We start from the raw sequence: 18104 nt of genomic DNA, 5'->3' as shown, positions 1-18104 counted from the left end.
CCTCCTCCCCAAAGCTATAAAAGATATTTGGGTAGAATTCACAGCTTCAGGCTATGGAACTCCTGGATTCCCTCCTTCCACTTCCACCCTACTGCAGAGATGCTGATAAAGTCTGGGAGGGTTTTTCTAAAAAAAAAAAAAAAAAAAGCTAAGCTGGGCCAAATAGCCAGGTTCAAGTCAGTACATGAAGAGTTGTGGTTCTAAATTCCTTCCCTACTCCAGCTCCAAATTTCATTTTAGTTCCACTTTTGGGCCTAACCAGCTAAAGGTCCCCACCCAGCTCCTGCCTATCTAGCCACTGCATATGGCAGACCTTGAAAGTCCTATCTCAAAGCAGCAGAATTATCAGTTATCTGTATTGTCATGGAAAAGAGAGATAAGCAGAGGCCTGAGAAAGGAGTCTGGAGCTCCAGCTTCTGGTGCACATCCTTGTGTTACCTGGATATGATCCTATTCCTCTAGAGACTAATGATAGTCTCTGTGCATATCCTTCTTCTCCTTGTCTCCAGGCAAGGCCTTTGGCTGTGTGGGGGGCTACATCGCCAGCTCCAGTGACTTGGTGGACATGATACGCTCCTATGCTGCTGGCTTCATCTTCACCACCTCACTCCCTCCCATGGTGCTCTCTGGAGCTCTGGAATCTGTGCAGCTTCTCAAGGGAGAGGAGGGCCAAGCCCTGAGGCGAGCCCACCAGCGAAATGTCAAGCACATGCGCCAGCTACTAATGGACAGGGGACTTCCTGTCATCCCCTGCCCCAGCCACATCATCCCTATCCGGGTGAGAGCCCAACCCTGACCATTGCCCTACTTACTTATCTCTTCTGGGACCTTCCCACACCCAGCAAATCAACATCCGCTCTTCTCATCAACTCTTTGCTTTCCTACTCTCCTTATCTGGAGCTTTGTTACCTTTTTGAAAAATTATCAGCCATTCTGGATTAACCACCTCTTTTTGCATTAGCTATAATCTCATTATTATTAGACTGTCCTGACCCTCACAATATTAGGTACCCATGACCTATAATTCAGTGTTTTTGAAATTATGGATCAAGACCATTAGTTGGTCACAAAATCAGTTTAGTAGGTTATGACTAGCATTGAAAATTTTTAAAAAACAGAATAGAAAATGTTGGAATACATCAAACATAGAGAAGGTATCATTTTGTGAGACATTTGTTTGAGGTTTGTATATGTGTATATGTGTATGTATAATACAGTCATGATGTGAAACATTTCTTAATAAGAATTGAAGTAAAAAAAAAAAGAAAATAAAAAATCATGGGACAAGAAGCTGTTTTGGATTCCCAACTATGTTTAAGAATTTACTGCCTTTAGAAATGAATTGCTACTTCTTAAATAACATCTATTTGTATATGTCAGTATGTCAGGGTGTGGTAAGGACATTTTTTATGTGACTGTTTTATGGATGAGAAAGAAATAGTCACTGCTCCTTGGACTAACCCAGTATTCCTTTTTGGAGATATTGGGAAATATTGGGGATACTGAGAAAGACTATTTTGATATGTTTTTTTTTTAATTAACCCAATGAAAGCACCACAGAGATAGTTTAGGGAGGGGGTATCTTCTTACCCAGAACCACCACAAATTAACATGCCATCTAGGTAAAACCAGTGTGCTTGCTCTGCAAACAGAATCAAGACAAGGTACCTAGCACCACCTCCATCCAAACCCCTTCAAATTTAATTGCTGCCTCTGAGAAACTCCTTAATAGAAATTCTGGAGCTGCCACTATAAGCCCCTTATGGAAAAAAACTGTCCAAAAATTCAGTGATGTTCATGGATGTGGCTCCCTCCACCTGCTTAATGGAACTAGTTATTAGGTTAGCAGATACTGACAGGCTTTTCTCCTGACCCCAGGTGGGTGATGCAGCATTGAACAGCAAGATCTGTGATCTCCTGCTCTCCAAGCATGGTATCTATGTGCAGGCCATCAACTACCCAACTGTCCCCCGAGGTGAAGAGCTGCTGCGCCTGGCACCCTCCCCCCACCACAGCCCTCAGATGATGGATGACTTTGTGGGTAAGTTCTCAATATGGGTGTCTATAGCAGTCTCTTTGCCTTCAGCCCCAAGATCTGAAGAAGTTGAGAGAATGAATGCCATTCAGTTTAAAAGTTTATTTCTAGAATATCTATTGTGTGCCAGACCCTCTACTATGGTAATAAATGGATGAGAAATAGACCCATAGGGCTCTAGTTCAGTTGAGCCATAGTGGACACAAACAATGACTTTAAGGGGTGATCAAATTTCAACAAAGAGTGCATCAGGGAGTTGTGGGAGCAGAAAGGAGGGGCCTGACCCAACATGTGAGATTCAAGACAGGCTTCCTACTGAGGTAACACCTGAGCTGAGTCTTACAAGGTGAGTGGTATTGGACCAAGAAAAGAAAGAGAGTATGGAAGTGGTATTCCTAGCAAAGGGAAGAGCATGAAGAAAGGCAAGGTGAATAGTGGGAAGCAGCCTGAGATATATCAAGAACAATAAGCAGATGTTACTGGAAAGTAGGGTAGTAGGAATGAAGTGGAAGAGTGTCAATCTATGAGGCTACAAAGACAACATAAGACAGAGAATGAGTTGAAAGACTTGTAGAACTACCGAGTAGGTTGAGTTGTGTCCTGAATGATGCCAGTTTAGTCAATTCACCTAAAGTTTACTGAATTCTCATTGGATGCAGTTTTTAGCATGGGGCCTGGCATAGAGCAGATGTGTATTCCAACTCTGTTGGGCAAAAGACATGTAGATAGGTGATGGTCTAGCAAAGGAGACAGACATAGACAGTACCGCTCCAGTATGATGAGCTCTAGCACTCTAGGAGCTGGAGGGAGAGTGATCACGTAGGGCTAGGTAAAGTAGGAAGCATGAAGTTAGGAAGGCTTTGTGGGTGAGGAAGTCCTTGTGCTGCACCTTGAAGTACACGTGGTATAGTGTAAGGACATTCCAGAATAAGGCAATCCTATGATCAAGGACCTAGAGATAGGAAAACAGAGGACATACATTGGCAACAGTCATTCTGTATGTCTGGAGCATAGGCAGTATTAGAGTTCAAGGAAGACAAGATAGTTAGGTGCCATTCATTCATTTAAAAACACCAAATATGCTAGCCAACATCTATTAAGTACTTACATGTCCCAAGCACTGTTCCAAACACTGCATGATACTCATGGGATAGAGATGCTATTAGCATTTCCATTATATATATATAATACATATATATATATATATATATATATGGAAACCAAAGCATATATATATGTTTCCATTTCCATTATATTTCCATTCCATTTCCTATATATATATATATATATATATATATATGTATATATATATATATGTATAATACATATATATATATATGGAAATCAAAGCATAAAAATATATAGTAATGGGTCTAAGATCACACAGCTACTAGATTTGAACCGGGGAGTCTGTCTCTACTTCCATTGCCATAACCACTAAGTCTACTACCTCAGCTGATGATCCAGACTCCTGGATCTTTTGCTCAGTCCTCTAAATTGTTCTGGGCTTCAATTATAGAGTCCTCAGTACTCTCGGTTCTCTGAGTGTCCATTTACGCTGAGCTTTTGCAGGAAAGATATATGAGAAGCATCTACGATGACTCCACCAATCTTTCAATCCCACAGCCGACCTTTCCTGAAATCCTGCAACTGGTCTCTATAGCCTAATCTGTTTTTTCTATTGCCAGTTTTTGAGTATGTCAATGTGATTTCTTCCTATTTATTCTGCTTCTCTCTTGATCCCTAATTTCTTCCCTATAATGACCATCAGAGGGGTTTTTGTAAACATTTGACTACCTCTCTTGCTTAAACCTCTTCATGTTTCCTATTTGCCTAGACTAGAGCAGTGGTCTCCAATGTGAGGTATACAAGATGATCCATAGGATGAGCAGGGCTATTAGAATCTTGTGTTTACCTTTTATATCTTAAAAATAGGAAATTAGGCATTACTGATATGGATCTTTAACATATAGACTGACGATACAAGTTTCAGTATATAAAAAATATACATAGATTGAAGGTATGTGCTAAAATGTTTGTATTACTACAAAGCTGTCATCATCAAGACAGCATGGTATTGGCACAAAAACAGACACACAGACCAATGGAATAGAATAGAAACCCCAGAACTAGACCCACAAACGTATGGCCAACTCATCTTTGACAAAGCAGGAAAGAACATCCAATGGAAAAAAGACAGCCTCTTTCACAAATGGTGCTGGGAGAACTGGACAGCAACATGCAGAAGGTTGAAACTAGACCACTTTCTCACACCATTCACAAAAATAAACTCAAAATGGATAAAGGACCTAAATGTGAGACAGGAAACCATCAAAACCTTAGAGGAGAAAGCAGGAAAAGACCTCTCTGACCTCAGCCGTAGCAATCTCTTACTCGACACATCCTCAAAGGCAAGGGAATTAAAAGCAAAAGTGAATTACTGGGACCTTATGAAGATAAAAAGCTTCTGCACAGCAAAGGAAACAACCAACAAAACTAAAAGGCAACCAACGGAATGGGAAAAGATATTTGCAAATGACATATCAGACAAAGGGCTAGTATCCAAAATCTATAAAGAGCTCACCAAACTCCACACCCGAAAAACAAATAACCCAGTGAAGAAATGGGCAGAAAACATGAATAGACACTTCTCTAAAGAAGACATCCAGGGGCGCCTGGGTGGCGCAGTCGGTTAAGTGTCCGACTTCAGCCAGGTCACGATCTCGCGGTCCGTGAGTTCGAGCCCCGCGTCAGGCTCTGGGCTGATGGCTCAGAGCCTGGAGCCTGTTTCCGATTCTCTGTCTCCCTCTCTCTCTGCCCCTCCCCCGTTCATGCTCTGTCTCTCTCTGTCCCAAAAATAAATAAATGTTGGAAAAAAAATTAAAAAAAAAAAAAAAGAAGACATCCAGATGGCCAACAGGCACATGAAAAGATGTTCAGCGTCGCTCCTTATCAGGGAAATACAAATCAAAACCACACTCAGGTATCACCTCACACCAGTCAGAGTGGCCAAAATGAACAAATCAGGAGACTATAGATGCTGGAGAGGATGTGGAGAAACGGGAACCCTCTTGCACTGTTGGTGGGAATGCAAATTGGTGCAGCCGCTCTGGAAAGCAGTGTGGAGGTTCCTCAGAAAATTAAAAATAGACCTACCCTATGACCCAGCAATAGCACTGCTAGGAATTTATCCAAGGGATACAGGAGTACTGATGCATAGGGGCACTTGTACCCCAATGTTCATAGCAGCACTCTCAACAATAGCCAAATTATGGAAAGAGCCTAAATGCCCATCAACTGATGAATGGATAAAGAAATTGTGGTTTATATACACAATGGAATACCACGTGGCAATGAGAAAAAATGAAATATGGCCTTTTGTAGCAACGTGGATGGAACTGGAGAGTGTGATGCTAAGTGAAATAAGCCATACAGAGAAAGACAGATACCATATGTTTTCACTCTTATATGGATCCTGAGAAACTTAACAGGAACCCATGGGGGAGGGGAAGGAAAAAAAAAAAAGAGGTTAGAGTGGGAGAGAGCCAAAGCATAAGAGACTCTTAAAAACTGAGAACAAACTGAGGGTTGACGGGGGGTGGGAGGGAGGGGAGGGTGGGTGATGGGTATTGAGGAGGGCACCTTTTGGGATGAGCACTGGGTGTTGCATGGAAACCAATTTGTCAATAAATTTCATATATATATATATATAAAAATAAAATAAAATGTTTGTATTGATAGAATGTACACTCCAAAATTTGGAGACCACTGGCATATAGAACAGTTGAAGCTCCTTGGCATGACCTTCAATGCCTTCAACCTGGTGATCTCTATGTCCTCACTTTTTTTCCACATGTCTTTTATTTCTCTAGTTACACTGAGTGACTTATAGTTCCCTCAGTTTGCTCTACTTTCTTACCTCTGGTGCTTTGCCAATTATGCTCCCTTTTAATAGGAACGCTCTCCTTCACTCTTCCCTCCAGCTTACATCCTTTTACCTTCTACTTAAATCAGCCATCCTTTCATTCATTCTTTCAACAAATATTTATTGAGTATGGGAGTATGTACTGTTGTTAGACACTGTTATAGGTGCTGGGGATATAGCAGTAAACAAAAGGTGTACAATAACTATCCTTCTGGAGACTATATTCTAGTGGAAGGAGATAGTCAAAAAACTTTAAAAAATAAGTAATGCATTATAGCATGGTACTTTTAAGTGTTATGGGGAAAAAAAGCAGGATAAGGGGATAAGAAGTGCTTTTGGGGAGGAGTTAGTTTGGAGGGTTGTAGCATTAAAGTGTTAAGGGTAGAGATCATTGAGGTGACACTTGAACAAAGCTATGAAGGAAGTGAAGGAATTAGCTGGGTAGATATCAAAAGAAAGGTCATCCAGGCAGATGGAACAACATAAGGCAGGGAAGACCCAATCACAGGAGTATTTCCTCTGTACTTGAGGAACAATAAAGAGATGAGTGTAGATGAAGTGGTATAAGCAAGAGGCAGACAGAAAAGTGGGTGAGGGGAAATGTGAGGCCAGACTGTGTAGGGTATTGTAGTTCAGTGGAAGGATTTTGGCTTTAACTCTGAAATAGACAGTCCTTTGAAGGATTTGAGCAGAGTGACATAGTTGACTCACATTTTAATAGAACTGGTCCAACTTCTATGTTGAGAATAGACTGAAAGGGAGACTGAGTGGAAGCAGAGATCCATTTGGGGGCTACTGTAATAATCCAGGTAAGAGAGGATAGTGACTAGGACCTGATGATGGCATTAAAGGTGATGAGAAGTGTTTTAATTATTGAAGGTGAAGCCAGTGGTTACTAGCTGGCCAGTGGTTACTTGCTAATAAATTGGATGTGTGGTAGGAGAAAAAGAGAAAAATAAAGGATGGCTCTAAAATTTTTCAAATGAGCAACTGGAATTGCCATCAACTGAGATGGGTAAGGTTGAAATTAGACTTGATGGAAGGTAGGGAGATAATTAGCTCAGTTGTGTTCATGTGAAGTGAAAAATGCTTATCAGACACCCAGGTGGAAATACAGAAAGAAAATTGGATATACAAATCTAGAATTCAAAAGGGTCTGGGCTGAGTTGAAATGTTCATAATTAGCATATAAATGGTATTTAAAAGCCATGAGACTAGACAAGATCTCCCAGGGAGTAAGCATAAAAACAAAGTCAAGGATAGAGCCCTGGCACACACTTGAGGCACTTCCAACAACAGGGTCAGGTTCTCTCCTCTGGGTTCCCACCCACTCCAGGAACTCCCTCTGCCCCAGGCTCCCAGGTCACAATGATGACACTGCATCATTACTGTCAGTGTTAACTTATCAGGCTGAGTTTCCAAGCAGATGGATTCACTTCTTAGGCCACAGCATGTCCTGTACTTACAGTGTGGTCCAGACCAGGCCAGTACAACTTTAAATTGTGTCAAATGCTTCCCAATCTTTTGTATATAACAGCACCCACACACAAATGGTAACATTCATAGCACACAATGGAGCAAACAGAAGAGGTTACTTCTGGCTCCAAGATATCTGAGAGGTTTGAGGGGATCATTATCTTGGCACATCTGTATTGTGACACAGGGATTAAGACCTAGTCTAACCAATTCTTTCCTTCCCCACCTCCTACCACCTTTAGAGAAGCTGCTGGTAGCCTGGACTGAGGTGGGGCTGCCTCTCCAGGATGTGTCTATGGCTGCCTGCAATTTCTGTCACCGGCCTGTGCACTTTGAGCTTATGAGTGAGTGGGAACGCTCCTACTTTGGAAACATGGGGCCCCAGTATGTCACCACCTATGCCTGAGAAGCCAGCTGCCTGAAAGCTCCACCCCATCTGCACTTCACTTCGGACTGAGCCTCCTCCTATCCTCTGCTTTATTGTGTGCCTCTAGCTGACTTCAGTCTAAAAATAAACAAATAACAAACTGCAGCATTTGTAGCCCTTTATTAGACAGAAAACTGCATATCTGACTCCTTCAGATGAGTGGCAGCGCCATGAGGAAAATCCAGGGACTGACTGACTCATTAATGGTAGACCTGGACACAATAGGCCCATGTAGCCCCTGAAGTCAGGAGATAGAATCATCCCTAACTGAACTATCTGGAAGAGAGGAATAGTTCCCCAAAACTTTGGAGGTATTATCCAGCAGATAGAATGGATGTCCTCTTTCTTTTCCATAGTACCTTGTAGAACAGGACTTACCAGCTCTATTTTCCAAGGTGGGAAAGAGACTTGGCTATAGCAAACAACTTTTTCAAGGCAATGCTTCCAATCTTTCCAGGCCATAGCACACAGAAAACATTTGCATGGCACTCCTGGGTGAACTAATGACACCACTTGCTTAGGAGGCAATCTCTCCTGACATTTGTGCCCTGCTTGGAAACTCTAAGGCCATTTCTTTCCACCCTATAATACATTTGTGGCAGCTGTGGAACACACCAGTTGGGAAGTGCCAGTTTAAGGCTACACAATCCACCTGAGCTTTCTAACACACCACACCCGCCTCCCTTGCTGATCCAACATCAGCAGTGCAAGGAACCCCTACAACTCAACAGAGCACCTTTATAGTGAATACCACTCTTCCTTCCTCCCCTCTCTCTAGGAGTTGTATCATCAGGCTACAGGACGCTGGGAAATCCAGTGTTGAGATAATGTCTCTAACTCAACTTCATGGAGCATATCCAAATTGTGTACATGACATGGTATGCTAAAATAAAAACAGACTTTATTTAGGCACAGATATATTTGTCAGCAAGGAATAAAGGGGTTTAAAACCAACTTTCTATGGCAATTGGTTCCTGTGTACTTCTGACAGGAAGGTGGGAAGCACATTGGGGAATTGGGTCACAGCAATAGGGCACAAACAAGTAGCTCACCAATGAGGAGGAGCTAGGCAGGAAGAAGAAAGAGTAAGAGAGGCCTTAAAGAAGGAAGAGGAAGAGAAAGAGGAAAGGGAAGGGTCCTTGAGGAAAGTGGAAGAAGAGGAGGAGGACTTGGGGGAGGAAGAGGTAGCCTAGGAGGGGGCTTGCCTGAGTATGTACAAGGTTAACCATGATAGATATCCCTAGGCCTGGGTTCATTCAGCTGGGCCTGCTCCAGAGAAAGAAGTTGCAGCGGGAGGAAGGGTCAGTGGGAGGACCCTGGGGCCTGGCACAGATATAGAAGTGGCGGCCCAGGTTGGGTCCTGGCTTCTTCACAGTTCGCCTCACACATGGCTCCCTGTGGCCCCTACAGAGGGGCATGGACAAGGGCCCCCCTAGCACAGACTTCCAAAAAGAGGTCCATATCTCCTTCTCATCCTTGGCCTCTGAAGCACTGGCCTGCCCCTCTACCACTTTGGCCATCACCTCCTTTTCTGATGTCTTTGGGGTCACGAGGGCACCCACACTAGGAAGTTCCAAGTTAGGAGAAGCTTGGGGATGGCTGGAAGATGGCTGGAAGTAGCTTGTCAGGTTTTTTTGGCCTCTGCTGGAGCCAGCTTGACTTGGCCGAGGCCTGGTTGAGCGCACACGGGCTTTGTTTTGGTGCATTTGTACCTGGGTTTTATTGTTGAGTTTCAGTGCTGAATGCCTGAACACAGGATCTTTGAGACGAACTAGGAAGCGACGGATCTTGAGCTGGGTGCCTGCAAACTCAGGGAGGAAGCGGGTACACAGAGGTGGGCACTCTTTTGCTGGCACAGAGGACACACTCAAGACTGCACCCACAGGGCAATGGTCAGAACCCATCACCTCAGGCAGTAGGAAGGAGTCCTGGAAAGTGTCTATTACCAGGGTCCGGTCCCCCAGCACATAGTCAAGCCGGGAGCCATAATTCAAATGCCGGGCACCACTGACTGCTGACCAGCAGGTGAATGCCCCCTCCTGCTTTGGCTGGAAGCAGCGGTAGCTATCAATGAATGGCCCCACATGAGACCCAGTCTGGCATCCCAGGCTACTGAGCAAGCCGTCCATCCACTTGCGCCCTGGGTCCTCTTCAAAGCATTCCTGGCAAAGGGGAAAGAGGAAAAGAGGCAAAACTAGATGCCTAGACCTGGAAGAGACTTAAAACCAACTGCTTCATTTTTCAGATGAGAAAACTTGATTGTTCCAAAGAAGACTAATACTCAGGGTCACACAGTCCAGAACTGGCAGAGCTGGGATTCAATTTCCATCCTTACTTATTTAAAAGCCCATGTTTGTTTTTCCTTCTGTATCAGGTTACATTTGCCTTGCATTGATCCATAAATGCCAAATCTGAAAGCTTGTTTGCTTAATCAAAGCAATTCTCAAACTGCTCCCAAAAGGATGGAAAGCAGAAAGCTAAAAATGGTTACCTCTAGGAAGTAGGACTGGGATTAGGAGTTAAGACTGTTACCCTTTTCATTTAAACCCTCTGGAACAATTTGTCTTATCTTGTGTGTGTCAGAGGCCTCACAGACCATCTTCCCACTACCCCACCAACTCTTCAGCTGAGGAGCTCCACAAATCTATGCCTAAGTATTTCCTTTGGCTCTGATCCCCAACTCATCCATCCATTCAATCCCCCTGACCACCCACTCATTAAATGAAAAACGTTCAAAGAACACAGATTATTTGCCAGGCATGATGCTAGGGACAAAGTAGAAACCTGAACTCATCCTGAAAAGTGATCTAGAGCTGGGAAGTGAAGGCTGAGCAAGAGCAAGCCAGGCAGAGGGTGTTATAAATTGAGAGGGCAGCCTCTGTAATGGGCCTGTGGAGAGAGGGAGCAGTGTACCCAAAAGACTTGAGGGGAGACCAGACTGGGGACCAGCAGACCAGTAGGATAACTATCATAGTCCATGCAAGCAAGAGAGGATAATCACTCAGACTAGGGTAGGGCCTGAGGAGACAAAGAGAAATGAAATTAAGAGATGGTTTGAAACTAAAGTCAATAGTACTCACTGATCAATTGAATGTGGGATGGGGGGATAGAAAAGAATAATACTAACACAACTCCCAGACTTCTGGTTGGAGTAGCCAAGGGGATAATGGTGCCATTTAGGGAGATGAAGAGCTGGGGCACCTGGCTGGCTCATTTAGTAGAACGTACGACTCTTGATCTCAGGGTCTTGAGTTCAAGCCCCATGTTGGGCATGGAGCTTATTTAAAAAAAGACTAAAAGAGCCAGTCTTTTAGGAAGTGGACATATTCTGCTATTTTGGAAAGTTTGTGCTTGTCATGTGACCTGGTACTATTAATTCTCTTTACCCAGAAGGAAGAAGAGGTGCACTTTTGAGATCTACAATAGTTCTGAACTAAGAAGAAAAGGTATAAAGTTATATAAACTATCTCAGGAAGCAGAAAGAACAGACTGAGTAAATGCCTGATGAGGAATAAGGTAGGGAGGGACCGAAGGCTTTGTAATGTATACTGTCTTCCCCACCACACACAACCACCACCATTCTTTCATTATCTCATTTCTGTTCATTTTCCCAACTAGAAGCCACATCTATGTTTATGTGGCTCTTCTGCAAACTAATCAAGGAATCTTCCTACAGCCCCTTCTTTGAGCCATGGCCAATACTGAGTTAAACTATGCCAGCATAAATTACTGATCACTCCCCTTTATAAGGCAAATTGGGAACTGGCTTATAGATTCTAGTCAAGCTTGACTGTACAATAAAATCAGCCTAGGAACTTTTAAAACATACTGCTGCTCTGGCCCCACGCCCAAAAGATTCTGATTTAATTGGTCTGGGTGGCACCAAGATATTGATACTCTTGTAAAAATTCCTCATTCTAATGTGCTATCGGGGTGAGAACCATCGGCCTAGAGGCACTCAGAGATGAGACATTCCTATAAGAAAAAAAGACAGAATGGTACAGTGAGAAAGGCCAAAATGAGAATAACTTTTGCAATGGACTGAGAGGAGACGATCTGTCTGCAGTGGATGGAGTGTGTAGGAGTACTGAGGATGGAAGTGGAGACTGGGCACAGACCAGAAAAAGTCTTCAATGCCAGGCCTAGATGTTTTCTCTGCATCGCACAAGTAACAGGGAGGTATTGAAGGCTCATGAGCAAGAAACCAGGGAATATTAGGGAAATGATCAAGGCAATGTAGAGTTCAAGGACCTTGAAATCTGGCCCCCAAAGGACTCTCCAGCCCCATCTCTGGCCACTCACCTCCCTTTCCATGTCACTGCCTAACAAGAATGGGACTTGCAGTTCACCATGCACACCAGGCAAATTCTCACCTTGCAGCCTTTGCTCATGCTAGAATGCTTTGCTTTCTCCACCCCAAAGCTCTGTTCTACTTATCTTTTAAAATCCAACCATTTCCAGGTGCCTTCCTAATGTCTACGTTGGCTCAGGAATCCCATTTCTCCAGGCACGCCTAGACTCCTGGCCTGCCATCTCTGCTTCAGCCTGAAGACACCTTTCTGTAATTGGCTGTTCATATGTCCATAGCCCATCACCATGCTGAGCCCTCTGAGGGTCCAAGAGCCAGTACTGACTGGTAACTGAGTCCCCTGCACATGGCTCAGGACCAAGCCAAGGGCAAGATCAGTAATGTCGTCTGAATGAATAATCCTCAGTGCTTTGAGAATAGTATTTCAAACTAAGCTCTGCTTTTCCATAAAGGAAGCTATCCTTGGCCCCAAAATCCAGCATTGGTTGGTTGGCTAAACAGAAACCCAATCAGAAAAAAAAAAAAAAGAAAAAAGAAATGAGGCAGGGGCCTAGAAGAGCCTTACCAGGTTGACTGCATCCCAGTGGTCAATGGGGCGGTGGGCTGTATTCAGGTCACCAAGAATGATCACATGGCTGAAAAACATGATATGGGATTATCAACTAGACATTCAAGAAAGGGAAGCAATAGTTCTGGCCCATGTACTTTCCCCTGGGCCCAAGAGCTCAGATTGGCCACTTCCCACCTTGAGGCCAAGGTGGGAACCCAAAGCAATGCATAGCAGCCTACCTCTCCAATCTTACCACAAGATTACCACGTTTTATGTCTGACCAACCCAATTCTGATCTCCAAAGATGACATCATTCCCTATTTGACACGATTGTCTTACTAATCTCTACCTAAGGCATCTTTCTGGTCCTTCAAAGTTGAGCTCAGGTACTACTTCTTTTAGGAAGCAACCCTTGATTACTCTAAGCCACCCTCACTTTCCTGTCCTTCCCTGGGACAAGACTTTTCATTTGCTTCCAGGCACTTTTTCTTTGTCTCATTCCATCCTTAAAATTATTCTGTGAGGTAGGAATTCATACATTCACTTAACAAAAGAGAAAATAAAACCAGAACTAGACTTGGGGCTCATAGTGAGTAAAAGGAACCAGAATAGGTGCTCAGAGGTATCTGAGAATAAAACCCATATTTGTATCACTTTTTCTGGTCCTTACAGCTCATACAGAGCAGGGCCCATTCAGGTAGGCATGCTGGTGTCTCCATCTAGGCTTTAAAGGACCTCAAAAGACAAAGACCCCATATTCCTTCCAAAAAAGCTTGACACCTAAATAGGCTGTGTACCTAGAACAAGCTCAAGTACTTCCCAGGTTTACAATACCTGCCAGCTGCCAGGAGGGCTTCTGCTCGGATCTTCAGCAAGCTATAGAAGCGCATCTTAAATGCCAGCCGCTCAGGTTTCCCAGGGTCCGCGTGGGGGCAGTACACGTTGATTAGGGTCAAGATCTTCTCTTTCCCTTCCCATGTGCTGGGGAGAAGAGACCGCCCCCCAGCCAAAAAGGTCATTTCCAAGCTTTCCCTCCCCATACCATGTGGATTCCACTTAATGGCTGTCTGTGGGATGGATGTGAAGAAGGCAACAGAAAGACATGAATGAGCTGGCATGCACAGGACATGGGGACTGACTACAGATAAGGCAAAAGAGAGGGGCATCTAGAATGACCCCCAGGTAAACCACATGATGGTGCTGCCATTCACAACAAGACACCCAGAAAGAGCAACCTGGGAGTGATGAGTTGCCAAGTTGCTTTTGAGGTGCCTGGGTAATAAGAGAGCTGGACCTCCTGCAGTTCCCCACTGTAGAGATGGGGAACTCAAAGCTCAGAAGGGAACATGATTGGCCCAACGTCACACAGTGAATAGCCCAGATAGAACTAGAGTCCAAGAAAGGTAAATTTGCGAAGTTTTCCATGAGTACATGTTTTTTAAGGCAAGCCTCAGAATCACCATACTCAGAGTAGAAGCAGCAATGCTCAGTGACAGGGGGATGTGAACTATTACCGGATTTTGTGCTGTGTGAGAAGGGCCCGGCCCTCACTATCCAGAGCCCGAAGCTCCTCCTGGGTGAATTCGTCCATGTTTCCATAGCAACCCACGTCCCCCTTCTGGGTGGCAAGTAGGCCACTGAGGCCTTCTTCAGCAGCCACAGGGGTAGCGCTGTCCTTACAGAAGGTGGCTACACCTGGAGACAGACAGGGTACTCTGAGCAGACCTAGAAGCCAACAGCCTATTGCACAGCTTGTTGTCCCCACATAGGTCACCTTAGACATCTTCATCAAGTGTTGCTGTAATGACAACCCTCCCAACTCAAGGGCCATGGATGGCTCCAAGAGCCCAAGGCAACTCTACTCAAACCATGGAGTCTGAGTTCCTTCATCTAAAAAAGCCACAGAATTAATAAGTTAATATTCTAAGTGTTTTACATGGACACATGGTAAATACCCAAAAAGTGTTAGCTATTATTATTATCACATGGCCTAATTTGTTTAATCCTTGTATAGGCATACCCCAATAGATTGTGAGTTTAGTTCCAGACCACAATAAAGCAAATATTGTAATAAAGCGAGTCAAATGAAATTTATGGTTTCCCAGTGCAGATAAAAGTTACATTGTTACTATGCTGTAGTCTATTAAATGTATAACATTTTGTCTAAAAAAATCAATGTATATGCCTTAAGTAAAAAATACTTTATTGCTAAAAAGTGCTAACCTGTTAACCTGAGCTTTTACCAACCTGCAAGCAGTGATCACAGATTACCATAACAAATGTAATGAAAATGTTTGAAATATTGTAAGAATTACCAAAAACTGACAAAGAGACATGAGGTGAGCAAGTGTTGCTGGAAAAATGGTGCCAAGGGACTTGTAACACAGGATTGCCATAAAACCTTCAACTTACAAAAAATGCAGTATCTGGGGCACCTGGGTGGCTCAGCTGGTTAAGTGTCTGACTCTTGATTTTGGCTCTGGTCATGACCTCACAGTTTCTGAGATCGAGGCCCTCCCATGTTGGGCTCTGTGCTGTCAGCATGGAGCCTACTGTGATTCTCTCTCTCACTCTCTCTCTGCCTCTCCCCTGATTGCATACACTCTCTCTCAAAATACATAAACATTAAAATAAATAACACAATACATGCAAAACACAAAGTGTTTTATATATATATATGTATATTTATATATAGATATGTAAATTCATGTTATATATTTATTTACATAGAAGTTTATATATTAGTATTATATATACATATAATATATACATACATATATACATATAATATACATGCATACTATATATACATACAAAACAAAGTATGCCTATACTAGCCCTAGGAGGTAGGCATTATCTCCCATTTTTCAGCTGGAAACATGAAGCATGTAGAGGTTGAGTAACTTGCCAGAGGGTACACAGCTAGGAAGTGAAACAGGATTCAAACCCAGGCAGTCTGGCTCTAGAGCTCATACAATTTACTACCACATGATTGCTTCCAAAGTCCAATAGAATAATTTTATACATAAAAACTATCCTTCACATAATCTTATGTGACTTTAGCTCTGCGGATTAAAAGCCTGGGGACCTTCAACATTGAACAGAATTAGGGGATGCAAAAGACGCAGGCCAGAGCCACTGCCCTCACCATGACCCATGGTAACCAGCTAGCTCACCAGCCAGAATATGAAAAAGCAGAGTGAATAGGTTAAGGGAAAGTCTAAAGAATGAGAATGACAGGCTTCTGCTGCTACCCGCATGCAGAGGGACTCCGAGATCATTCAGCAGAAGCAGAAAAAGGCTAAGGAGAAGGAGGAATCCATGTATCTTTGTGTCCAATCCTCTTGCCCTTCCCTGTGTGCCTGGAGCCAGCCCCACCAAAGTTTGCCTTTTCTCACAGGTTCCAGCACAGATGGCATTCCCTTTGCCCTGAGTTTGCAGCATGTCCCTTTTGTACTTCCTTCTCCTCAGGTAGCCTCTTTTTCCCCTGGATCACCCTGGGGGTGAGGGGGTTACACCTTCCCAGTATTTTTATTCCTGTGGGGCTTACCCCAAAGTATTAAAAGTAGCTTTGTAATTTCAAAAAAAAAAAAACTTAAGAAAAACCCGAGTTTCTTATGACCTTCTCATCAAATATTGGAAAACTCCCCCGGAACTGCCTCCATCACTCATTTTAAGTCCCCAGAAAGCCCCATTTACCAGAATAGCCACTGCGGCTGCGGCTGAAGCTGAAATAGGAGTTATAGCCCTCAGTGATAGCCAGAGGCTCTGTCAGCACATCCCCTGCAAAAACAAACAAATAAACAAACAAAAGAAAAAACCCCTAAAGTAAAGCCCCAGATACACAAAGGTCTGTAATTAACAGTTGTAGGCTAATTCCTTGCACATATCAGAGCCAGAGTTGGGAGGAAATATCTATGATTAGAGGAGAAGCTAGAAAGGTAGGGACTAGAGAAGAAATTGATATAAGGAGGGGGAGGCTATGGAATGTGAGGAACGGAATTAGGTGAGAGGAAGCTAATGATTAGGTTAATGGAGGGAGCTGGAGGTGGGGAATGGGAATATGGGAGACGGAACTGGGAATCTGAGCTAGGAATAGGAGGTATGAGAGGGAGGCAATTAGAGGATCTGAATTGGGGATGGAGGGAAATGTAGTTAGAGGGTCTTAGAGGGGGCTCATGGGAGAGGGAAGGAATGGGGGTGTTGAGCTAGGGTGTGTGAGAGAGGTAACTTAGGGGATCTAATCTTGGGGTGGGACATGTGATAGAAATGATATAAGGTTCTGAGTCTGGGAAGGAGAGATGGGGGTAGAGAAATAGGGGACGTGAGGGGAGAACTGAGGATCTGAGATGGAGAGGTAAAAAGGAAGGAATTAGATAATCTGAACTGAGGGCAAAGGTGGGGTGGAAATTAAAGGATCTGAGCTGGGAGCAAGGAAGGGGAGTTGGGGGATCTAATTTGAGAGTTGGAGCTGGACAGGGTGTGGAAATTGGAAATTTGGAGTACTGATCTGGGACAGGATAATGAGTGGAAATTAGGGGATCTGAGCGAGGATGAAGGTTACAAGGGTGAGGGAATTAAGGTTCTGCGGAGGACAGGAGATGAAGTGGGAATTAAGACATAAAGCTGGCGTGAGAGATAGGAGTTTAAGGGGGAGGGGATCAGGATTCTGAACCGTGTCTAAGAGGACTCTACGGATAGAGAAATAGGAAAGTAAAATGATAATAAGTAGGGGGCAAAAGTTAGTAGAAAAGGTAAAGTATGGTATGGGTCCTGGACTTCTGAGCGCTCACTGGTCACTTTCGTCTCCTGAAAACACACGATGTCGGCGTCCAGCTTGTCCAAAATGCGCCCCACGACCATGGCGGCATAGTTGCTGGGCTCCTCGTATATCATCCCTTGCAGGGGGCTCCGGATCCCATTGACGTTCCAGCTCACCACGCGCAACATCTTGACTGCAACGCCTCACAGTCTGCGCCCAACCTAGGGGCCACAGGTTGGCGGGACACCCTCAACTTGGCCAAGTTCTGCCTTCCGCGCGTAATGGCGCCTGCGTTCTCCTGCGCGCCACAACAGCGTCGTTGAAGATGGGGGAAGGCTTCGAGTTCTTCACTTCTTATTGGCGGGAGGAGCGGAAGCTGAAGGGTGTGGTGCAAATCCGTGGGTGGAATGAATGGCAGGAGAAAGCTCAGCAGTTAGGCTCATGCTCCTCCCGTCGTTCACCGGCGTCAGACTTCCTTTCCTTGCTGCTCAAAAGCCCCCTGGGTGCCGCCAATTACTTACAAACGAGATTTCACCACTTTTTAAGCAGCGGAAACTTGAACGGAACCGCGCTGCGACTGAAGCCCCGTCCCTAGTGCGACTGCCCCCTAAGTGCGCTCC

At 44.2% G+C, this 18104-nt stretch overlaps 2 protein-coding genes across 3 annotated transcripts in view; one reads left to right on the top strand and one right to left on the bottom strand.

The window, feature by feature from the left end:
* ALAS2 (5'-aminolevulinate synthase 2) overlaps positions 1-7968 on the top strand; it is a 27975-nt gene extending 20007 nt beyond the window's left edge. For both annotated transcript variants that reach the window (XM_043571063.1, XM_043571062.1), the window contains 3 exons: positions 510-778; positions 1879-2041; positions 7679-7968. In XM_043571063.1, the coding sequence (XP_043426998.1) occupies positions 510-778; positions 1879-2041; positions 7679-7842 (596 nt within the window). In that variant the 3' untranslated portion in view covers positions 7843-7968. The remainder of the gene's footprint in view (positions 1-509; positions 779-1878; positions 2042-7678) is intronic.
* Positions 7968-18104, bottom strand: APEX2 (apurinic/apyrimidinic endodeoxyribonuclease 2). Its single transcript, XM_043571064.1, is given in 7 exon segments — positions 7968-10025; positions 12738-12807; positions 13557-13755; positions 13758-13789; positions 14237-14417; positions 16422-16505; positions 17516-18104. Coding segments are annotated over 7 exon segments (1629 nt in total). The 5' UTR covers positions 17673-18104; the 3' UTR covers positions 7968-9119.

This window comes from Prionailurus bengalensis, chromosome X (genome assembly GCF_016509475.1).
Source record: "Prionailurus bengalensis isolate Pbe53 chromosome X, Fcat_Pben_1.1_paternal_pri, whole genome shotgun sequence".
In the NCBI taxonomy this organism is placed as follows: Eukaryota; Metazoa; Chordata; class Mammalia; order Carnivora; family Felidae; genus Prionailurus; species Prionailurus bengalensis.
The sequence above is the reverse complement of the archived record's forward strand: the minus strand, read 5'-3'. Positions and strand labels throughout refer to the sequence as shown.